Consider the following 25402-nt stretch of genomic DNA (forward strand, 5'->3'; position numbering starts at 1 on the left):
GATAGCATTAGGAGATATACCTAATGTAAATGACAAGTTAACAGGTACATCACACCAACATGGCACATGTATACATACATAACAAAACTGCACGTTGTGCACATGTACCCTAGAACTTAAAGTATAATAAAAAATTTAAAAAATTAAAAATTAAAAAAATCACTTTAATGTGCAAAACTATTTTTGCAGTGTTCCCTCCATCTTCTGCTTCCCAATACCTGTGACAAGTCTTGACCACAAATACAGAAAGAGAAGTGTCAAAATAGGAAAGTCCAAATGAACAAATTAAACTGGAAAATTATATGATAAAATATTATTTATTTCCAAAAACTAAATCTGCTTTACACGATAACGTGTTAAACAATAACAAAAACTTGACAAGTCATATATATCCCAATAGATTTTGTTTCATATGAATTAAAATTTAAACAATTATTAGATGCCTTTTTTTTTTTTTTTTTTTTTTTTTTGGATACAAGGCCTTGCTCTGTTGCTCAGGCTGGAGGGCAGCGGTGTGAACACAATTCAGCACAGCCTTGAGCTCCTGGACTCAAGGGATCCTTCCACCTCGGCTGCCCAAATAGGTGGGACCACAGGCGTGCACCACCATGCCTGGCTAATTTTTCAAATTTTTAGTAGAGATGGGTCTCACCATGTTGCCCAGGCTGGTCTTGAACTCCGGGACTGAAGCAATCCTCCCACCTCAGCCTCCCAAAGTGCTGGGATTACAGGCGTGAGCCACTGAGCCCAGCCTTGAAGTCTTTGTAACAATTGTAGAATATGAAACTAAAATCTAAAAATTAGGAAAATCTCAGAGAATACATTTTTTAAAAACACTGTTACATCCTCAACATCCAAAAGGCTTTATGTAAAACACTTGTCTTTGTGATTCACACAAAAAGCGGATGCCAATTCCTTAACTGAACTGATGTGACAGGAGAAACTCAATGCTAGTATAGCCGTGAGTAAGAACGCTGATCTAATTCATGTCTTTATTAATTCCTTCTCATTTCAACTTTGTGAAAGAAGGAAAGAAGAAAGAGGGGAGAGAAGGCTAGGCATGCCCACCCTTTTCCGTAGTATCTAACCCAGTGCCAGGAACAACAAAACACAAGTCATGTATAAGTGCTCAAAATCCTTAAAGTCATAATAAGAAAGAAAACTAATTTCCTAACATATATATGAGGAAACACATAAAGATACACTATACGTTACAGTACAATCCATAAACAGGTTGAGAGAAACTGCCGGGTTTTAAAAGTGGCTCAATTTATCAGTGGGGTGACCTAGGCAAGTTACTTTACCTCTCTGTGCCTCAATTTTCTCATCTCTAAAATAGGATAAAGGTATCTTCATCACAAGGTTGTTGTGACCATTTAAGATTCTTAGAAAAATTTCTACTGCCTCTAGAGTAATAACTATGTACATATGTACACAATAAATATTAGCTGTCATTATTATAGAGTAGAAATAAATGGCTTAATTGAAGAAATTTTCATGGAGAAATAGTTCCAAAATTAATGTGCCAGGTCATTTACATCAACGGCTAAAGTTTTGTTTAGATTCAAGCAGTTAAGGAAGTGTAATGTGATTTAGAACACAGTTCTGGGGGCCAGGCATGGTGGCTCACACCTGTAATCGCAGCACTTTGGGAGGCCAAGGCAGGAGGATCACAAGGTCAAGAGATGGAGACCATCCTGACCGACATGGTGAAACCCCATCTCTCCTAAAAATACAAAAATTAGCTGGGCGTGGTGGCACACGCCTGTAGTCCCAGCTACTTGGGAGGCTGAGGCAGGAGAATGGCGTGTACCCACCCAGGAGGCGGAGCTTGCAGTGAGCCGAGATCGCGCCACTGCACTCCAGCCTGGGCGAAAGAGCAAGACTCCGTCTCAAAAAAAAAAAAAAAATACAGTTTTGGGGATGACATATATATGCAGCCGCTTCATCCCTCTCCCACCTGTACCAACCATTCCCCACTTCTATGGAAGCCTAGGCACCTTATCAATCAATTAAGCTCCTATGAATTAAATTCTTAATGCTTAAAGATATACAAAAAGCAAAACATTATAAGTTCAGCAAAGCAACCACTAATAGAAAACTACCGTAAATGCTTTTGTTTTAAAGTAAAACTTGAAAATTCACAATAGTGAATGAGGGTGGGCTGTGGGTCAGAACGAAAGAAGTGGAAGAAGTAAAAATAAAGGAAAATGGATGACAGGAGGAATATGAGACTTGAGAGAGCTGTGAAAAATTAATTCCTGGATATTCTTTCTCCTTGCTACAATTGTTAGGGCTTTTCTCACATATAACATATAACAGTAAATTACTGCAATATTTGAAACATTTAAATCTTCGTAAAATTCACTTTCTGAAACTCTTGCCAGCTCCATTAATTTGTCACTTAAAAAGGAATTCGCAGTTTAAAAAAGAAACATACACAAAATAAAGGCATTACATGGTACTGTGATTTATGGGTGATGTTCTTCTCCTGCCAGCAATAATGCCACACATTTGGAAGTTGCTTTTCCAGAGTCAATGAGAGACACCATCCACCTCCCACCACCATCCCTCTCCTTGGTTATTAAGAAAAAAACTGAGCCAGCCAGGATTCCTAATGATAGTTTTTTCTCCATGAGGCCAGCTGGCACTCGGGGAGCACCCTGCATTCTCCGCTCATCAGCACTTCCACTAAACTCCTGCAGATAAGGAGAAAATCGCCACTTAATTACTCATGGTTAAAACAAAACTAAGTATTTCCCTATTACCTACGCCTACCGCCATACCTCCTCAAGTGTTCTATACCAAGGGTGTGTCCCCAAGCAAGGAGTCTAGCTCCTCTCTTCTCTTACACACCCGGTGAAGGCCTCTGGAGAATTATGCCTTTGGTTGGCAATTCTCTGAACTTGTCTGTTCAAGCCAGCACCTCTGCCGAGTGAAACCGAGTAACGTTTTAAAAACGAGCTTAAAGGGGGCCAGGTGTTATGCCCACGCCATCTGAAGTTAACTGAACAAAGGTAATGATTTAAGACGTTTACAATGCACTAATTATAAATTAATTAAATCCCTTAGTGAGGGTGCGGCACTCAGAAAAAAAAACCTCCAGCTTAATGCCCTCTATTTTTTAGAAAGGAGGGGAGGGGTCTCTAAAATCAAAAATTTTAATTTCCACGTGCTAAAAAACCTATCAGAATGCTGATTTTGAAAGGAAGATATATGTCTTATATTAGTTACATATAATTGCATAGAAACAAAACTGGAGGCACATACACTGCTTTAGTGTAAATATAAATACATATGATATCCATATATAAGATTTTTTTTTTTAACCACACCCTCCTTGGGTGGCTTCCCAGGCTCTCTCGGGCCAAACAGCGTCACGTCGTCCAGCGGCCCACTGGGTGGGGGTCCGGGCTGTCACCCAGACTCCAGCGGCAGGGAACGCTGCATCGCGGTCGCCCCCCGGCCGGCGGGCGCTCTGAATCCCCCAGGTTACCCCTCCCAGGGCCCGCCCAGCCCTGCCCTGCCCAGCAGCCTCGCAGGCCGCGGCCCGGCCTCTCCACGACCCCGGCGCCGCCCGCCCGACCCTAGCGGGCGGCGGCGTGGGGACCCAGCCCGGTAGGGGTAGGGCGGAGCGGCTGGGCAGACGCGGGTCCCAGACTCACCATGGCCGAAGAGCCGCGAGCGAGCCCACAGCCTGAAGTCACACGGCGCCGGCGACGCCCGTTGTCCTGGTGACGCCAGCCAAGCGCCCCGCCCCGTCCCCAAGGTGGGCTCGGAGGCGGCCATTGGTGGCCGGCGAGCACGTGACCCGCAGGGGCGGTGCCCTTTGGACCGCCCACCCCTCGCCCCCGGCCCTGGAACTGGGCCTCTTCGCCTCTCCCACTTTGTATCTGGTCCATCCTCTCAGCCTGATCACCTTGATGACCCTCACCTGACAGATTACCCAGCCGTGGACTGCCCAGCTGAAAGAGACCATGGATTTTTTTTTTTTTTTAAAACACGTTATACAGGTAATGCATGATTATTGAAAACATTTTAAATTACCAATAACAAGAATTTAAAAGGATAAAATGACACTCACCCCAGCACCTGAAGTAGCTACTGCTCAGATTCCATTCTATCTGCTTCAAGCTTCCAATGAGTTGTTATAATATACTGTATTCTTAAAAATGGTGGCAAACCATAGGTAACCGTTTTATAATCTACTTTTTTAGATTAAAAATGATTATCTTGGGGCCAGGAGAGGTGGCTCACGCCTGTAATCCAAGCACTTTGGGAGGCCGAGGCGGGCGGATCACGAGGTCAGGAGATCAAGACCATCCTGGCTAACACGATGAAACCCCATATCTACTAAAAATACAAAAAAATAGCCAGGTGTGGTTGGGGAGGCCTGTAGTCCCAGCTACTCGGGAGGCTGAGGCAGGAGAATGGCGTGAACCCGGGAGGTGGAACTTACAGTGAGCTGAGATCACACCACTGCACTCCAGCCTGGGCAACAGAGTGAGACTCCGTCTCAAAAAAAAAATTATTATCTTTGCATGCCACTTAATGGAATAGCATTCTATGCATGCTGTCTAATTCATTAAATCAACTGGCAATTTGTTGAAAGTTTTTAATATGGTTGAAGGGAACTCTAGATATCCTGAAATCCAGCCCATTAACTCTATGAAGAAGGACCCAGTGCGATGGGACACTTGTAATCCCAGCACTTTGGGAGGCTGAAGCAGGAGGATTGCTTGAGGCCAGGAGTTAGAGACCAGCCTGGGCAACATAGCAAGACCCTGACGCGAAAGAAAGAAAGAGAGAAAGAGAGAAAGAAGGAAGGAAGGAAGGCAGGAAGGAAGGAAGGAAGGAACAAAGAAGGAAAGAAAGAAAGAAAGAGAGAGAGAGAGAGAGACAGAGAAAGGCCGGGTGTGGTGGCTCATGCCTGTAATCCCAGCACTTTGGGAGGCCGAGGTGCGTGGATCATGAGGTCAGGAGATCGAGACTATCCTGGCTAACATGGTGAAACCCTGTCTCTACTAAAAATACAAAAAATTAGCCGGGCATGGTGGCAGGTGCCTGTAGTCCCAGCTACTTGGGAGGCTGAGCCAGGAGAATGGCGTGAACCCAGGAGGTGAAGCTTGCAATGAGCCAAGATCGTGCCACTACACTCCAGCCTGGGCAGCGACAGAGTGAGACTCTGTCTCAAAAAAAAAAAAAAGAAAAGAAAAGAAAGAAAGAGAGAGAGGGAGGGAGGGAAGAAAGGAAGGAGTTTTGGTGTGTTAGAAACAGAAGAAAAATGACAAAATAAAAACAACAACAAAACAATAAAGTTACAAAAAAGAGAAAAAGAATTTTAAAATGTAAAAAAAAATCTGTGAGGAAGAATCATATTCAACAGCTGACCTGACATCTCCCCCGGAGTGCCTAATAGACATCACAACGTAATATGGCCCAAATTAACCTCTTGATCCAAGTTTGTTACTCCCCAGTCTTCTCAAAGCAAAAGTCCCTACTATCCTCTTGATTGTTAAGACAAAAACCTAGGAATTGTCCCTGATTCCGCTGTTTCCTCCCACCTCACTTCCAGTCCATTATCACATATTCTTGACTCCACCTTAAATTCTCAATCTATCCACTCTACAACATCTCCACCTCACAACCACTATTGTCTCACCCAAATTCATCTCCATATGTGCTATGATTTGAATGTCTGTGTCCCCTCCAAACTTTATGTGAAAACATATAAAATGTGACAGTTTTAGGAAGAAGACCTCAAGGAGGGGAGTAGGCTGTGAGAGCTCTGTCCTCATGAATGGGATTAATGCCCTTATAAGAGAGCTTGAGGGAGGGAATTCAGCCCCTTTTTGCCTTTTCATCCCTTCTGCCATGTGAGGACACAGCAATCCTCCAGAGGATGCAGCAACAAGACACCATCTTGGAAGCAGAGCAGCCCTCACCAGGCACCAAACCGGCCAGCACATTGATCTTCGACTTCCCAGCCTCCAGAACTGTGAAGAATAAATTTCTATTGTTTATAAATTACACAGTCCTGTGGTATTTTGTTATAGCAGCACAAGTGGACTATGACCCCATGTCTTCCCTCCTGCACCCTACACAACAGCAGCATTTTCAGTGGCTTCTCATAGCACTTAAAAAAAATACAGGCCGGGCAAGGTGGCTCACGCCTGTAATCCCAGCACTTTGGGAGGCCGAGGTGGGAGGATCACCTGAGGTCAGAAGTTCGAGACCAGCCTGGCCGACATGGTGAAACCCCGTCTCTACTAGAAACACAAAAATTAGCCAGGTGTGGTGGCAGGCGCCTGTAGTCCCAGCTACTTGGGAGGCTGAGGCAGAAGAATCGCTTGAACATGGGAGGCAGAGGTTGCAGTGAGCAGAGATCACGCCACTGCACTCCAGCCTGGGCAACAGAGCAAGACTCTGTGTCCAAAAAAAAAAAAGAAAAAATGGTCTACCAAAATGGTACACAATGGAGGCCTTGCCCACTGCACCAACTCCATCTCCTGTCACTCTTCCCTCATTCACGCTACACTAGCCGCACTTCTATTTCCTGAGGTTCCTCAAACATGTCAAATACTTTTGTACTTAAAAGCCTCAATAATATCTGCTTCCTTTTTATGGAATATTCTTCCTGCAGAACTTCATGTAGGCCCTTCCTTCATTTGATACAGGTCAGTTATCTCCTCAACTGTCATCTTCACAAAAGCCTTTACTGACCTAAAATAGCTCATTCCGGTCACTCTCACTTCAGTCAGCCTCTCTCATTTAACTCTGTCTTGTTCTCAAAGTACTTAGCCCCCCTCAAAATTATCTTTTGTACCTTTTTGTTTATTAATTACTTCCTGTCTCCCCGCTCTGGAATTCAAGATGTCTATCTTGTTCCATTGTGTATTCCTAGTGTTTAGAACAGTTCCTGGCTTATAGTAGATGTTCAATAAATACCGATGATTGAATGAATGAACATCTATGCTGGGACTGTATGGTCAGTTTGAAGATCTGAATAAAAATGTGACTTGATAGAGTAGGGAGTGTAATAGAAAATAAATACTGTAATTACTGACAGCCTTTATTTTTACCTTTTTATTATGAGATATAAATACAAGTAATAGAATACAAATGTACATTTTGTTAAAGTGAACCCTTATATAAACACCACCCAGTTCAAGAAATAGAACATAACCAGGAACCCAGATGATCCTCATGTCTACTCTCCTAATGTGAATTCCCCCTTCAACTTTTCCCCTATAGGTGATCACTGTTGTGAAATTTATGGAAGTCATTTTTTTGCATTTCCTTATTCATTTGTTTTATTTTTGTTTTTTTGGAGAGGGATGTCTGGCTATGTTGCCCAGGTTGGCCTCGAGCTCCTGGGCTCAAGTGATCCTTCACTTCAGCCTTCTCAGTAGCTGAGACTACAGGTGCATGCCACTGTGCCTAGTACTTTCTTGTAGTTCTTTATAAGTGTTTGTACTACATTTTTATAGCTATAAAGTATCTCACTGAATGCACACAAGAATATATTTATCCCTTCTACTGTTGATAGGCATTTGGATCATTTCCCATTTAGGACTCTTATGAATGATGAAGCTATGAGCATTCTCCTAGTGTACATGGACACATTTCTCTAGATGACAGTCTCTCAATCTTAGCACTTTTAGCATGTAGGGCCAGATAAATCTTTGTTGCTGGAGGCTGGAGGGAGAGGGTAGTCCTGTGTATTGTAAGATGTTTCACAACATCCATGATCTCTACCCACTAGATGCTAATGGCGCACCCCAGTTGTGAAAATCAAAAAATGTCTCCAGGCATTTCCAAATGTCCACAGAGTGGCAAAATTGCCCCATTTGAGAACCACAGCTCTGGAATGTCAACGAAGAGTAGAGTTGTTGGTTTACAGATTTACTACATAAATCTGAAGAAATTTGTGTTTCCAAATTGTTTTCTAAAGTAGTTATAACAGAAGTGACACCACAGAATTAGCGGAATAGGGAGCTCCAAGAATTGGTCTCCCTCTACTGAAGCAACCATTAAGTGGGGAAAAATGGACAGAATCGACATTTCAGACTCTGGAGTCTAATAAAACATTTAAGTCAACCAGGGAGTGCTTAATAAAGAGGCAGCTGAATTTTGATAGGAAAGAATTATGGGGGATTTTGCTTGCCCACCTAGCACCCCCTACTCCCCAGCCTGGTGGTAGTCTTATGGATGGTGGCTTGTGTTCTGATGCAGCTTGCTGGTCCCAGGCTCAGCAATATGACCTTGTTCTCAAAACATTTTGGTTATGCATTTGACCGGTTTCTGCATTCTGTAAGGCAGCAGTTCCCAACCTTTTTGGCACCAAGGACCAGTTTTGTGGACAATTTTTCCATGAACTGGGATGGGGGATGGTTTCAGGACGATCCAAGCACATTACATTTATTGTGTATTTTGTTTCTATTATCATTACATTGTAATATATAAAAAATTAATTATACAACTCACCGTGATGTAGAATCAGTGGAAGCCCTGAGCTTGTTTTCCTGCAACTAGACAGTCCCATCTGGGGGTGATGGGAGGCAGTGACAGATCATCAGGCATTAGATTCTCATAAGGAATCACAACCGAGATCTCTTACATGTGCAGTTCACAGTAGGGTTTGTGGTCCTATGAGAATCTAATCCTGCCATTGATCTGACAGGAAGCGGGACTCAGGTGGTAACGCGAGCAATACGGAAAGGCTATAAATACAGATGAAGTTTCACTCAATACCGCTCACCTCCTGCTATGCAGCCCAAGCCCAGTTCCTAACAGGCCACTGACCAGTATTGGTCCATAGCCTTGGGGTTGGGGACCCCTGCTGTAAGAGACTGACCTGGAAGTTGACCCTTAATTTTACCTCCTCGGGTTGGAGGGCTTCCTGCACAGGATCTGATGGAAATATTTAAAGACATACACTATCCACCACTGCCTGGGGCAAGAAATGGAGGATGAGGCAAGCAACAGACAGACTCAAAAGGCTGTGAATGAGGAGGAAGATTCTTGGGGGAATAAGAGCTTTGGAGGGCTACAGCATATACTGGGGAATCTGGAGTATAGTATACATGCACAGGCCCAGATGCATGATCAGAAAAGGCTTAAGAGGATCCTAGACTTACACTTGTGGCTGATCTTTGGACTCTACACAAGCAAGAAATGAAGGCTAAGGTAGGGTTGCCATCAGCTTGGCTTAGCATTGAAGGAGTGTCCTAGCTTAGAGCCAGAATGCAAAGACCAGAGGCACGGTCTTGTGGTTTTGTGGGTGTTTTCCTTTTTCTTTTTTTTCTGTCTCTAAGTATTTAAGGAAATCTCTTTCAGGTCACTAGTCGACTGCTAAGATAACAAAACAGAGACTTCAATGAGCACACTTGACAAGGAATACAGTCTTTGCGAAAACAATTTGGAAACTCATTAAACAGGTGGATGGCTGCAGCCCTCAATAATGAAAATTAAAGCCTTGGGTAGAGTCTTATTTCCAGAGTTCCACATTATACTATTCAAAATGTCCAGTTCTCAGCAAAATAATTACAAGGCATGCAAAGAAACAGGAAAGGTATGGCCCACTCACAAGGGAAAAAAATAAACTCACAGAAACCATCTGTAAGGTACACGGATGTGCTTTAGTCAAGGAATAGGCTGAGGCAGACATCCAGGCCTGCATGACACAGCAGGATTGGTGCATAGGCGCACACCTCCACTTGTTATATAACCTGTTTGTGTTAAGTTCATACTTGGCTCAAAGCCTGTAGAAGGTATAACTGCCCTGCTGACACTGTGCACAGGGCTCTCAGGCATGGCTTGACATGGTGCTGGTGCCCAGAGAAAGACAGAGGGAGAACCAGAGCTGTCCGTCTTGCAGACGAGCCATGGCATGGCTCATGCTGGTGCCCAGAGAGAGAAAGAGTTAAGCTGCTGACCCTGAAAGCAAGGCAGAGCTGGCCGTGCCCCTACAGGCATGGGGGTGGCAGGAGCCACAGAGCCAGAGCAGACAGCTGAGATAAAGACAGACAGTGTGAGAAAGCTGGTGTAAGTAAGCTGCTGATGAGAAAGCTGTTGATGAGAGCTGCTGCTGAATAAAACAATATTCACCTGCCTACAGCCCCCTGAGTGTTCTTTCAGCTAAATGCCCATCCACCCACTCCCCTCAGACCTCAGCATGGGCCAGAACCTGACCCTGAGTGGACATTTGGCATAGTCGTGGACCTAACACCATCCCTATAAAATCCCAGACATTAAACTTACTAAAGAGAGACTTAAATCCACTATCTTAAATATGCTCAAATAACTAAAGAAAATCCTGAACAAAAGAACAACAGGAAACCAAGAAAACAACATATGAACAAATAGAGAATAGCAATAAAGAGGTAGAAATTATAAAAAGGAACCAAATAGAAATTCTGAAGCTGAAAACTGCAATAGCTGAAAAAAAGTTTCACCATGGGGGTTTAGCAAGAGATTTAGCAAGCCGAAGAAAATCAGTGAACAATTGAAGTTATTCATCTGAAGACTAGAAAGAAGAATAACATGATAGATAGGAGACAGGACTAATGTGCATCTCCCACTTGGACAGACAGAACAGCATGTGGAGGCTCACACTGTGTACTTTTGCTCCAAGAACCACAGCAGGAATGTGCCAGGAAGACCGAAAGAGTTCACAGATCCTGTGGAAGAAGCGGCTCGTGGCTGCAAACTGTGTGAGACAGCTAAAAACCTGAGTTCCCAAAGTATGAGAGGGGAAAACCTGCGTCGGAACACACATCCCCACTGGGGAATCTGAAAATCCAGATCACAGGAGAATAATTTAACCTTACCTAGAGTTGGAATGGATTTAGGGAGCCGAGCAAAATATTAAAATACAAGAAGCGATGAGAAGAGCCCTGTAGGTACTCCCAGTCCCCAGCTCAAGACTAGGTAAGCCATCCCTGACTCTACCTCACAGGGGTCCTTGGGGAAGGCATGCAGCAGAACTAGGTAGGGGTCACTAGGTAGGGTGAAAGAAGCTTCCAACTAAATTTTGTAATTTTTTTCTTTTTGAGATGGAGTCTTGCTTTGTTGCCCAGGCTGGAGTGCAGTGGCGTGATCTCGCCTCACTGCAACCTCTGCCTCCTGGGTTCAAGTGATATCCTGCCTCAGCCTCCTGAGTAGCTTGGATTACAGGCATGTGCCACCACACCTGGCTAATTTTTGTATTTTTAGTAGAGACAGGGTTTCACCATTTTGGCCAGGCTGGCCTCAAACTCCTGATCTCAGGTGATACACCCACGTTGGCCTCCCAAAGTGCTGGGATTACAGGCATGAGCCACCATGCCCAGTACTGAAATTTGTAATAATTTTGACCGAGCACAAATTTTCCTGAGCAGAATCTGGGGGGCAAATGGGAATTGCTGCAGGAGCCAGAGCCAATTGTGTGGACAGGTGGGGAAGGGCAAGGCCTGAAAGCCGTACTTACTTTCTCAGCAGGGAGGCTCGTAGTTTGGGGCAGGGTCTGAGCCCCACGCTCATGCATGGGGATCCTAGATATAAACTCAGCACCATTGGCAGGGCACAGCAGGAGTGAGACCAGCCTTGCTGGCTACATGGGATTTGGGTGAGGCCTGTCACTGCTGGCTTTCCCTCACTTCCCTGGTGACCTGTGTTATGCAACAAGGGCAACCATATTCCCCCTTGGAACGTTAACTCCATTAGCCTGAGAACCATTACCCATCTCCCACAGTGGCTGGAACAAGCCCTGCCCAAGGAGAAACTGAGCTCAAACCCACCTAACCCTGCCCCCACCTGATGTTTTTTCTCTACCCACCCTGGTTGCTGAACACAAAAGACACAAATTCTTGGGAGCTTTATGTCCCCGCCCATCACCTGAGAAACCCAAATATTTATCCTGGCCAATTTAGGGCATGCTTATAATTCCCCTTCTACTACTGCAGCTGGTGCTCTCTTGCCACCTCCTGGCTGGAGGTCAACCAACTCAAGCCATTACAGAACTCATGACAGAATAACCCTGCTCCAAGGAAAGCTAAAACAACAGCTAGTTCCACTGCCTGCAACATCCTGGCCTACCAGAGGTCCTGAGTCTGTCCACATGACAACTTCACTGCTGGAATAACCAGCATTCAACAAAACCAGCACACTAAACAAAACTACAACCAAGGACTATTACAGAGTTTACTTCACTTCCCTGCCACCTCCAATAGAGCAAGTGCTGGTATCTACGGTGGGGGGACCTGAAAATGGATGACATCACAGGACTCTTTGCAGACATTCACTAGCACCAGCCCAGAGCCTGGTAGCCTCACTAGGTGGCTAAACCCAAAAGAGCAATAACAATCACTGCAGTCCAACTCTCAGGAAGCCCAATCCCTAGGGGAAGGGGGAGAGCACCACATCAAGGGATCACCCTATGGGACAAAAGAATCTGAACAGCAGCCCTTGAGTTCCAGATCTTTCCACTGAAATAGTCTGCCCAAATGAGAAGGAACCAGGGAAGTAATTCTGGTAATGTAACAAAACAAGGTTGTATAACACGCCCAAAAGATCACAGTAGCTCCCCAGCAATGGATTCAAACCTAGAAGAAATCTCTGAATTGCCAGATAAAGATTTCAGAAGGTTGATTATTCAGCTACTCAGGGAGATACCAGAGAAAGTTAAAAAATAACTTAAAGCAATAAAATGAAAATACAGGATACGGATGACAAATTTTCCAGAGAAATAAATATCATAAAGGAAAAACAATCACAGCTTCTGGAAATGAAAGACACACTTAGAGAAATACAAAATACACTGAAAAGTTTCAATAATAGACTAGAATATGTAGAAGAAAGAACTTCAGAGCTTGAAGCCAAGGTTTTTGAATTAACACAATCAGACAAAGACAAAGAAAAAAGAATTTTAAAATATTGACCAAAGACTCCAAGAAAGTTAAGATTATGTTAAATGACTGATACAGTTTGGCTCTATGTCCCCACCCAAAGTTCATCTTGAATTGTACTCCCATAATTCCCACATGTTGTGGGGGGGACCCGGTGGGAGATAATTTGAATCATGGGGGTGGTTTCTTTCATACTGTTCTCTCATGGTAGTGAATAAGTCTCATAAGCTCTGATGGCTTTATCAGGGGTTTCCACTTTTGCATCTTCCTCATTTTCTCTTGCAGCTGCCATGTAAGAGGTGCCTTTCACCTCCAGCCATGATTCCAAGGCCTCCCCAGGCATGCGGAACTATAAGTCTGATTAAACCTCTTTTTCTTCCCAGTCTTGGGTATGCCGTTATTAGCTGCATGAAAATGGACTAATACAGTACATTGGTACCAGGAATGGGGTGTTGTGAAAAGATACCCAAAAATGTGACTGGGTATCAGGCAGAGGCTGGAACAGTTGAAGGGCTCAGAAGAAAAGAGGAAAATGTGGGAAATTTTGGAACTTCCTAGAGACGTGTTGAATGGCTTTGACAAAAATGCTGATAGTGATGTGAACAATAGGATCCAGGCTGAGGTGGTCTCAGATGGAAATGAGGAACTTCTTGGGAACTGGAGCAAAGGTGATTCTTGTTATGTTTTAGCAAAGAGGCTGATGGCATTTTGCCCCTGACCTAGAGATTTGTGTAACTTTGAACTTGAAAGAGATGATTTAAGGTATCTGCTGGAAGAAACTTCTAAGCAGCAAAGCATTCAAGAGGTGACTCGGGTGCCGTTAAAAGCATTGCATTTTAAAAGGGAAACAGAGCATAAAAGTTCAGAAAATTTGCAGCCTGACAATGCAGTAGAAAAGAAAAACCCATTTTCTGAGGCAAAATTCAAGCTGGCTGCATAAATTTACATAAATAACAAGGAGCCAAATGTTAATCCCCAAGACAATGGGGAAAATGTCTCCAGGGCATGCCATAGGTCTTCACAGCAGCCCCTCCCATCACCGACCCAGAAGCCTAGGAGGAAAAAATGGTTTAGTGGGCTGGGCCCAGAGTCCCCACGCTGTGTGCAGCCTAGGGACTTGGTGCCCTGTGTCCCAGCCGCTCCAACTGTAGCTAAAAGGGGCCAAGGTACAGCTTGGCCCATGGTTTCAGAGGTTGCAAGTCCCAAACCTTGGCAGCTTCCATGTGGTGTTGAGCCTGCAGGTGCACAGAAGTCAAGAATTGAGGTTTAGGAACCTCCACCTAGATTTCAGAAAATTTATGGAAACACCTGGATGCCCAGGCAAAAGTTTGCTGCAGGGGTGGGGCCCTCATGGAGAACCTCTGCTAGGGCAGTGCAGAAGGGAAATGTGGGGTCAGAGCCCCGACATGGAGTCCCTACTTGGGCACCCACCTAGTGGAGCTGTGAGAAGAGGGCCACCATCTTCCAGACCCCAGAATGGTAGATCCACTGACAGCTTACACCGTGTGCCTGGAAAAGCTGCAGACACTCAATGCCAGCCTGTGAAAGCAACCAGGGAGGGGGCTATACCCTGCAAAGCCACAGGGGTGGACCTGCCCTAGACTATGGGAAACTACCTCTTGCATCAGCATGACCTGGATGTGAGAAATAGAGTCAAAGGAGATCATTTTGGAGCTTTAGAATTGGACTACCCCTCTGGATTTCAGACTTGCATGGGCCCTGTAAACCTTTTCTTTTGGCCAATTTCTCCCATTTGGAGCAGCTGTATTTACCTAATATGTGTACCCACATTGTATCTAGGAAGTAACTAGCTTGCTTTTGATTTTACAGGCTCATATGCAGAAGGGACTTGCCTTGTCTCACATGAGACTTTGTAATGTGGACTTTTGGGTTAATGCTGAAATGAGTTAAGACTTTTGGGGACTGTTGGGAAGGCACGATTGGTTTTGAAATGTGAGGACATGAGATTTGGAGGGGTTTGGGGTGGAATGATATGGTTTGGCTCTGTGTTTCCACCCAAATCTCATCTTGAATTGTACTCCCATGATTCCCACATGTTGTGGGAGAAACGTGATGGGAGATAATTTGAAACATGGGGGAGGTTCCACTATACTGTTCTCTCATGGCAGTAAATAAGTCTCACAAGATCTGATGGTTTTATCAGGGGTTTCTGCTTTTGCATCTTCCTCATTTTTTCTTGCTGCCACCATGCGAGAAGTGCCTTTCACCTCCAGCCATGATTCTGAGGCCTCCCCAGCCATGTGGAACTGTAAGTCCATTAAACCTCTTTTTCTTCCCAGTCTTGGTTATGTCTTTATCAGCAGCATGAAAATGGACAAATACAATGACCAAGCCTAAGAATAATTGATGTTCCTGAGGAATAAGAGAAATCTACAAATTTGAAAAACAAATTTGAGGAAATAATCAAGGAAAACTTCCCTGGCCTTGCTAGAGATCTAGACATCCAAATACAAGAAATGCAAAGTACATCTGGGAAATTCACGACAAAAAGATCATCACCTGGGCACATAGTCATCAGGTTATCTAAAGTCAAGATAGAGGAAAGAATCTTAAGAACTGTGAGGCAAAAGCATCAGGTAACCTATAAAGGAAAACCTATCAGATTAACAGCAGATTTCTCAGCAGAAATCCAACAAGCCAAAAGGGAGTGGACTCCTATCTTTAGCTTCCTCAAACAAAATAATTATCAGCTGAGAATTTTGTATCCAAAATTCTCAGCTTCCTAAATGAAGGAGAGATAAAGTCTTTTTCAGACAAATGCTGAGAGAATGCTCTAATACCAAGCCAGCACTACAAGAAATGCTAAAAGGAATTCTAGATCTTGAAGCAAAAATCTCAAAATACACCAAAATATAACTGCCTTGAAGCATAAATCTCACAGAGTATATAAAACAATAACACAATGAAAAAAAAGCAAGGTATAACACAATGAAAAAAGAAACAAGGTATCTAGCACAACAGATGAAACAGTACTTCACATCTCAATACTAACATTGAATGTAAATGGCCTAAATGTTCCACTCAAAAGATACAGAATGACAGAATGGATAAAAATCCACCAACCAAGTATCTGCTGTCTTCAAGAGACTCACCTAACACATAAGGACTCACTCACATAAACTTAAGGTAAAGGGGTAGAAAAAGATATTCCACGTAGATGGAAACCAAAAGAAAGGAGGAGTAGCCATCCTTATATTAGACAAAGCAGACTTTAAAGCAACAACAGTTTTAAAAGATGTAGAGGGACATTTATAATGATAAAAGGATTAGCCCAACAGGAATATATCACAATCTTAAATATATATGCACCTAACTTTGGAGCTCCCAGATTTCTTAAATGATTACTACTAGATCTAAGAAATGAGATAGACAGCAACACAATAATAGTGGGGGGCTTGTAATACTCTACTGACAGCACTACCCTGGACATCAAGACAGAAAGTCAACAAAGAAACAATGGACTTCAACTATACCTTAGAACAAATGGACTTAACGGATATTTACAGAACATTCTACCTAGCAACTGCAGAATATACATTCTTTTCATCAGCACATGGAACACTCTCCAAGAGAGACCATATGGTAGGCCACAAAACAAGTCTCAATAAATTTAAGAAAATTGAAATGATATCAAGTACCCTCTCAGACCACAGTGGAATAAAATTGGAAATTAACTCCTAAGGAACCCTCAAAACTATACAAATATACAAATTAAATAATCTGCTCCTGAATGATCTTTGGGTCAACAATGGAATCAAGAGGGAAATTAAAACATTCTTTGAATGGAAAGATAATAGTGACACAGCCTATCAAAACCTCTGAAATACAGTAAGAGCAATGCTAAAAGGAAAATTCATAGCATTAAATGCCTATATCAAAAGTCTGAAAGAGGACAAATAGACAATCTAAGGTCACATCTCAAGGAAATAGAGAAAAAAGAACAAACCAAACCCAAATCCAGAAGAAGCAAAGAAATAACAAAGATCAGAGCAGAACTAAATGAAATTGAAACAAACAAACAAAAAAAGAATGAAACAAAAAACTTGTTGTTTGAGAAGATAAACAAAATCGATGGGCCATTAGCTAAATTAACCCAGAAGAGAGAATATCCAAATGAGCTCAGTTAGAAACGAAATGGGAGATTTTGCAACCAATACCACAGAAATGCAAAAAATCATTAAAGGCTACTATGAACACCTTTACATGCACAGACTAGAAAACCTAGAGGAGGTGGATAAATTCCTGGAAACCTACAATCCTCATAGATTAAACCAGGAGAAATAGAAACTCTTGAACAGACCAATAACAAGTAGTGAGATTGATACAGTAATTTAAAAATCGTCAACAAAAAAAGTCCATGACCAGATGGATCCACAGCCGAATTCCATCAGACATTCAAAGAAGAATTGGTACCAATTCTACTTAAACTATTCAGAAAAACAGAGAAAGAGGGAATCCTCCCTAAATCGTTCTATGAAGCCCAGTATCACCCTAATACCAAAACCAGGAAAGGACGTAACAAAAAAAAGAAAAAGAAAATTACGGACCAATATCTCTGATAAACATAGATGCAAAAATCCTCAACAAAATACTAGCTAACCAAATTCAACAACATATCAGAAAGGTAATACACCATGAGCAAATGGGCTTCTTTTTTCTTTTTTTATTTTATTTATTTTTTTTGAGATGGAGTCTCACTCTGTCGCCCAGGCTGGAGTGCAGTAGTGCAATCTCAGCTCACTGCAACCTCCACCCCATGCATTCAAGCAAGTCTCCTGCCTCAGCCTCCCTAGTAGCTGGGACTACAGGCACCGTCACCATGCCCGGCTAATTTTTTGTATTTTAGTAGAGACGGGGCTTCACCATGTTGGCCAGGTTGGTCTCAAACTCCTGACCTCAAGCGATCCACCTGCCTTGGCCTTTCAAAGTGCCGGGATTACAGGCGTAAGCCACCACGCCTGGCTTATTAAGTGGGTTTCATCCCAGAGATGAAGGATTGTTTAACATATGCAAGTCAATATTTATGATACATCACATAAACAGAATTAAAAACAAAAATCATATGATCATCTCAATAGATGCAGAAAAAGCATTTGACAAAATCCAGCATCCTTTTATGATTAAAACCCTCAGCAAAATCAACACAGAAGGGACATACCTCAAGGTAATAAAAGCCATCTATGACAAACAGTATACTGAACGGGGAAAAAGTTAAAAGCATTCCCCCTGAGAACTGGAACAAGACAAGGATGCCCACTTTCACCACTTCTACTCAACATAGTAGTGGAAGTCCTAGCCAGGGCAATCAGACAAGAGAAAGAAATAAAGGGCATCCAAATCAGTAAAGAGGAAGTTAAACTGTTGCTGTTCACTGATTATATGATCCTATACCTAGAAAACCCTAAAGACTCATCCAAAAAGCTCCTAGATCTTTTTGAAACTTTATGAATAACATAAAGCTTCAGAATACAGTATTAGTGTATACAAATTAGTAGCACTGCTATACACCAACAGCAACCAAGCTGAGAATCAAATCAAGAACTCAAATCCCTGTTTTTTGTTTTGTTTTGAGACGGAGTTTCGCTCTTGTTGCCCAGGCTGGAATGCAGTGGCGTGATCTCAGCTCACCGCAACCTCTGCCTCCTGGGTTCAAGCAATTCTCCAGCCTCAGCCTCCCAAGTAGCTGGGATTACAGGCATGCACCACCACGCCCGGCAAATTTTGTATTTTTAATAGAGATGGGGTTTCTCCATGTTGGTAGGGCTGGTCTCGAACTCCCGACCTCAGGTGATCCCTCCTGCCTCGTGCTGGGAAAAGTGCTGGGATTACAGGCTTGAGCCACTGCACCCGGCCAAGAACCCAACTCTTTTACAACAGCTGACAAAAAAGAAAAAAAAACAACTTAGAAATATACCTAACCAAGGAGGTGAAAGATATCTACAAGGAAAACTATAAAACACTGTTGAAAGAAATAACATATAAACAAATAGAAACACATCCCACACTCATAGATGGGTAGAATCAATATTGTAAAAATGATCATATTGCCAAAAGCAGTCTATAGATTCAATGCAATTCCCATCAAAATACCATCATCATTCTTCACTGTACTAGAAAAAAAATCCTAAAATTCATATGGAACCAAAAAAGAGCCTGCATAGCCAAAGCAATTCTAAGCAAAAAGAACAAATCTGGAGGTGTCACATTATCCAACTTCAAACTGTACTATAAGGCTATATTTACCATAACAGCATGGTACTGGTATAAAAATAGGCATGTAGACCAATGGAACAGAATATAGAACCCAGAAATAAAGCCAAATAGTTACAACCCACTGATCTTTGATGAAGCAAACAAAAACATAAATTGGGGAAAAGACACCCTATTCAAAATATGGTGCCGGAATAATTGGCAAGCCACATGTAGGGGCATCAAACTGGATCCTCATCTCTTATCTTATACAAAAATCAACTCAAGATGGATCCAATACTTAAATCTAAGACCTGAAACCATGAAAATTCTAGAAGATAACATCAGAAAAACTCTTCTAGACATTGGCTTAGGCAAACAGCTCATGACCAAGACACCAAAAGCAAATGCAACAAAAACAAAGGTAAATAGATAGGACCTAATTAAACTAAAAAGCTTCTGCACAACAACAACAAACAATCAGCAAACAGACAACACACAGAGTGGGAAAAAATATTTACAAACTATGCATCCAACAAAGGACTAATGTCTAGAATTTAAAAGGAATTCAAACAAATCAGCAAGAAAAAGCAAATAATCTCATCAAAATGTAGGCTAAGGATATGAATAGACAATTCTCAAAAGAAGATATACAAATGGCAAACAAACATATGAAAAAATGCTCAGCATCAATAATTATCAGGGAAATGCAAATTAAAACCACAATGTGATACCACCTTACTCCTGCAAGAATGGCCATAATTATAAAATAAAAAAATAATAGATGTTGTCACGGAGGTGGTGAAAAGGGAACCCTTTTATACTGCTGGTGAGAATGTAAACTAATAACACTACTATGGAAAACAGTGTGGATATTCCTTAAAGAACTAAAATTAGAACTACCATTTGATCCAGCAATCCCACTACTAGGTGTCTACCCAGAGGAAAATAAGTCATGATATGAAAAATACATTTGCACACGCATGTTTATAGCAGCACAATTCACAATTGTAAAAATATGGAACCAACCCAAATGCCATATATATATATATGCCATATAAAGGAACGAAATAATGGCATTCACAGCAACCTGGATGGAGTTGGAGACCATTATTGTAAGTGAAGTAACACAGGAATCGAAAATCAAACATCGTATGTTCTCACTTATAAGTGGGAGCTAAGCTACAAGGATGCAAAGGCATAAGAATGATATAACGGACTTTGGGGACTCTAGGGGAAGGATGAGAGGGAGGTGAGGGACAGAAGACTACACATGGGGTACAGTGTACACTGCTCGGGTGATGGATGCACCAAAATCTCAGAAATTACTACTAAAGAACTTATCCATGTAACCAAACACCCAAAAACTATTGTTCCCCAAAAAATATTGAAATAAAAAAATTAATTTAAAAACATTTTAAAAATAATTACAAATAAAACATTGGTCAGAAGTTAAGGCCCCCCTAAGATACTATCAAGCATATCAATATATTTATTATGGAATCCACAGAGGAAGAAGAAAGAGAAAAAGGGAAGAAAGAATATTTGAAGAAATTATGGCCAAAACTTCCCAAGTTTATGAAAAACCTGAATCTATCCATTCAGGAAGTTCAACAAACTCAAAGTAGGATAAATTCAAAGAGATCCCACTAAGACACATAATAATCAAACTGTTGAAAGCCGAAGACGAGGAGAGAATTTTGAAAGCAGCAAGAAAGAGAGAAGCAACTTATCATGTACAGAGATTTTCAGTAACATGAACAGTTGATTTCTCATTGAAAACCACTGAGGTCAGAAGACAATAGGATGACGTGACATAAAACGAGTTGGTGGATGTATTCTGTTTTTCCATTGAATAATTTGTGAATGTTTTCTTAAATATTTGGTAATATTTGCTATTAAAGCCATCTGGATATGGAGTTTTGTGGGAATAAATATCTAATTCAATTTTATTGACACTTAGGGAATTATTTGGCTGTTCTATTTCTTCTTGAATCATTTTTGTTAAGTTACAAAATACAATAAATTTTCCATTTCATCTAAATTTTCAAATTTTTGTCATATCTACTTCATAATATCCTCAAATTATCTTAAAAATCTATAAGATCCATAGTTATCCTTTCTTTTATTCCTGATATTGGTTGGTTATTTGTAACTTCGTTCTTTTTTACTTAATCAATCTTGCCTGGAGTTTGCTGGTTTTATTAGTCTTTTCAAAAAACCAAATTTGTTATTTGTTGCATATATTCTGTTTACTCAGTTTTGCTCTTAGCTTTCTATTTTACAACCTTTTTATAACATCTTGAGATGGATGTTTAGCTTAATTAATTTCAAGATTTCTTCTTTCGGATTTTATTTTTAAGGTATAATTTTCTATCTAAATATTTCTTTGGCCAGGGGCAGTGGCTTGTGCCTGTATTCCTAGCACTTTGGGAGCCCGAGGTGGGTGAGTCACTTGAGCTCAGGAGTTCAAGACCAGCCTGAGCAACATGGCGAAACTGCATCTCTACAAAAAAATACAAAAATTCTTCACTGGGTGTGATGGATTGTACCTGCAGTACAAGCTACTTGGGAGGCTGAGGTGGGAGGATTGCTTGAGCCTGGGAGGCGGGGGTTGCAGTGAGCTGAAATTGCACCACTGCACTCCAGCCTGGGTGACAGAGGGAGACCCTGTCTCAAATTTAAAAATATATACACTTATTTTATTTATTTATTTTTTGCTTTGAGACAGAGTTTCACTCTTGTTGCCCAGGCTGGAGTGCAGTGGCGCCATCTCGGCCCACTGCAACCTCCGTCTCCCAGGTTCAAGCAATTCTCCTGTCTTAGCCTTCTGAGTAGCTGGGATTACAGGCATGCACCACCACACCTGGCTAATTTTTTGTATTTTTAGTAGTTTCACCATGTTGGCCAGGCTGGTCTCGAACTCCTGACCTCAGGGGATCCACCCACCTTGGCCTCCCAAATCGCAGGGATTACAGGCGTGAGCCACCAGACTTGGCCCATTTATTTGTTTTTATTACTAAAATTTTATATGTAATTTTTTCATAATTGTTCAGTGTAAAATATTTTCTGATTTTCATTATGATTTCTTTTTTTCTTTGATGATATTTTAAAATTTCTAGACATATGAAGTGTTTTAGTGTGGTAACACGTATATTGGATTTTGTTTTATTTTCTTCAACTTTTACAAGTGTCTTCACTATTTTTGCACCTTCACTATTCCATAAAAATATTACAAAAGTTTTATCAATTCTAAACAAAATCCCATTAGTATTTGGACTTGGATAGTATCGAATTTTTGATGAAATTGGGGGAGAATGGACATTTGCAGAATATTGAATTTTAACTGTCTTTTTTTGGGGGGGCGGAGATGGAGTCTCGCTCTGTCACCCAGGCTGGAGTGCGGTGGCACAATCTCAGCTCACCGCAACCTCCGCCTCCTGGGTTCAAGCGATTCTCCTGTCTCAGCCTCCCGAGTAGCTGGGACTACAGGCGCCTGCCACCACGCCCGGCTAATTTTTTGTGTTTTTAGTAGAGACGGGGTTTCACCGTGTTAGCCAGGGTGGTCTCGATCTCCCGACCTCATGATCCATCCGCCTCGGCCTCCCAAAGTGCTGGGATTACAGGCGTGAGCCACCACGCCCGGCCATTTTTACTGTCTTTATACCTTTGCCTTTTCTAGAATGTAGTAGTTGGAGTCATACACTATGTAGCCTTTTCAGACTGGCTTCTCTCACTTACCAATATACATTTAAGGTTCTTCCATGTCTTTTCATGGTTTCATAGCTCTTTTATTTCTATTGCTGATAATAGTCTGTTGTGTGGATGTACCTGTTTATCCATTCACCTACTGAATGACATACTGGTTGTTTCCAAGTTTGGGCAATTATAAATAATGCTGCTATAAACTTTGTATGCAGGTTTTTGTGTCCATTTTCAACTCATTTGTGTAAATACCAAGAAGCACAATTGCTGGGTCATATGGAAGGAATATATTTAGCTTTATTTAAAAAACTGCCAAACTGTCATCCAAAGTGGCTGTATCATTTTGCACTCCCACCAGCAATGGATGAGCATCCTTGTTACTCTATAGCCTCACCAGAAGTTTTGGATTTTAGCCATTCTAATAGGTATATAGTGAGGTATAATTGTTCTAATTTGCAGTTCTCTAATGATATATGATATTATCTATATCTTTTCATTTGCTTATTTGCCATCTGTACAATGTGGTGATCATAACTCACTGCAACCTCAAACACCTGGGGTCAAACGATCCTCCCAACTCAGGCTGCTGAGTCGCTAGGACTACAGGTGCACACCACCAGCTAATTTTTAAATTTTTTTTAGAGACAGGGTCTTGCCATGTTGCCCAGGCTAGTCTTGAACTCCTAACCTCAAGCAATCCTCCCACCTTGACTTCCCAAAGTGCTAGGATTACTGCACCTGGCCAAGAAGTGTTTTTTAAACTTCCACTGTGGCTGTCAATTTCTTTTGCATCCTTTGTCAATTTTTGTGTTAGATAAAATTTAAAGCTATATTGTCAGTGCAATAGAATTGAGAGTCCAGAAATAAACCCATACATCTATGGTCAATTTTCAGCAAGGAGGTAAAGATCATTCAATAGGAAAAATAATAGTCTTTTCAACAAAAGGTGGTGGGATAACTAGATATCCACATGCAAAAACAAAAGTAAAGTCGAGTTCTTACCTTATACCAAGCAAAAAATGAACTCAAAATGGATCAAAGACCTAAATGTAAGAGCTAAAAAATAGAAGATTCTTAGAAGGAAATATAGAAATTAATATTCATCACCTTGGATTTGACAAAGAATTCTTAGATATGACACTAAGAGCACAAGCAACCAAAGAAAAAGTAGATAAATGGGGCTTCATCAAAATGAAGAACTTTTGTGTCTCAAACGACACAATCAAAGAGAAAAGGCGGCCCACAGAATGGGAGAAACTTTTTGCAAATCATATATTTGATAAGGGACTTGTATCTAGAATGTATAAATAATATTTACAACTTAATAATAAAAGGAAAAATACCTCAATTTAAAAATGGGCAAAGCTTCTGAATAGACATTTCTCTAAGAAAGATATATAAATAGCCAATAAGAACGTGAAAAGATACTTAGAATCATTAATCAGGAAAAGGCAAATCACAACCACAATGAAGACCAGGAGCAGTGGCTCACACCTGTAATCCCAGCCCTTTTGAAGGCTGAGGCAAGTGGATCACTTGAGGGTCAAGAGTTCGAGACCAGCTTGGCCAACATGGTGAAACCCCATCTCTACTAAAAATACAAAAATTAGCCAGGCGTGATGGTGGGCAGCTGTAATCCCAGCTACTCAGGGGGCTGAGGCAGGAGAATCACTTGAACCCAGGAGGCGGAGGTTGCAGTGACCTGAGATCGTGCCACTGCACTCCAGCCTGGGTGACAGAGCCAGACTCTGTCTCAAAACAAAACAAAAAACAAGCAAACAAAAAAACCCCACACAGTGAAATACCACTTCACACCCACTAGGAGGACTAGAATCAAAAGGTCAGATAGTAACAAGTGTTGGTGACAATGTGGAGAAATTGGAGCTCTCATAGAAACTACTGGTGGGAATATAAAAATGATATAGCCACTATGGAAAACAGTTTGACAGTTTCTCAAATACTTAAACATAAAGTTACCATATAACCCAGCAATTCTTGTAAGTAAATATCCAAGAAAAATGGAAACATGATTATACAAACTTGTTTACCTGAGTGTTCATAGAAACACTATCCATAATAACCAAAAGGAGGAAACAACCCAAATGTCCATCAGTAGATGAATAGACAAACAAAATGTGGTATATCCACATAATGTAATGTTCAGCCATAGAAAAGAAATGAAGTACTGATGCATGCTAGAACTTGGATGAGTCTTGAAAACATTGTGCTAAGTGAAAGAAGCCAGTTACAGAAGCCCAATTATTATATGATTCCATTCACATGAAAGTTCAGAAATCTATAGAGATAGAAAATAGTTGTTTAGGGCTGGGGGAGGAATGGGTTGGTAGGGTGATGAAGACTAAAGGGTATGAGGTTTCTTTCCGAGGTGATGAAAATATTTTAAAACCGATTGGTGATGGTTGTACATATCTATGAATATACTAAAAACCCTTGAATTGTGCGCTTTAAATGGGTGAAATGCATGGTTTGTAAATTACATCTTTTTTTTTTTTTTTTTTTGAGACGGAGTCTCGCTCTGTCGCCCAGCCTGGAGTGCAGTGGCGCAATCTTGGCTCACTGCAAGCTCCGCCTCCCGGGTT

The 25402-nt window shown here is 41.6% G+C and overlaps 1 protein-coding gene and 1 long non-coding RNA gene across 2 annotated transcripts in view; one reads left to right on the top strand and one right to left on the bottom strand.

The window, feature by feature from the left end:
• FBXL2 (F-box and leucine rich repeat protein 2) overlaps positions 1 to 3750 on the bottom strand; it is a 105942-nt gene extending 102192 nt beyond the window's left edge. Inside the window, 1 exon segment of the mRNA XM_063612653.1 lies at positions 3666 to 3750. Coding sequence (XP_063468723.1) covers positions 3666 to 3668 — 3 coding nt within the window. The 5' untranslated portion in view covers positions 3669 to 3750.
• A 63-nt stretch (positions 3751 to 3813) lies between these two features.
• Positions 3814 to 6027, top strand: LOC129485231 (uncharacterized). Its single transcript, XR_008658645.2, has 2 exons — positions 3814 to 4013; positions 5889 to 6027. It is a non-coding gene; the product is annotated as an uncharacterized lncRNA (long non-coding RNA).
• Positions 6028 to 25402: the final 19375 nt, after the last annotated feature.

Source organism: Symphalangus syndactylus, chromosome 1 (genome assembly GCF_028878055.3).
Source record: "Symphalangus syndactylus isolate Jambi chromosome 1, NHGRI_mSymSyn1-v2.1_pri, whole genome shotgun sequence".
NCBI lineage: Eukaryota > Metazoa > Chordata > Mammalia > Primates > Hylobatidae > Symphalangus > Symphalangus syndactylus.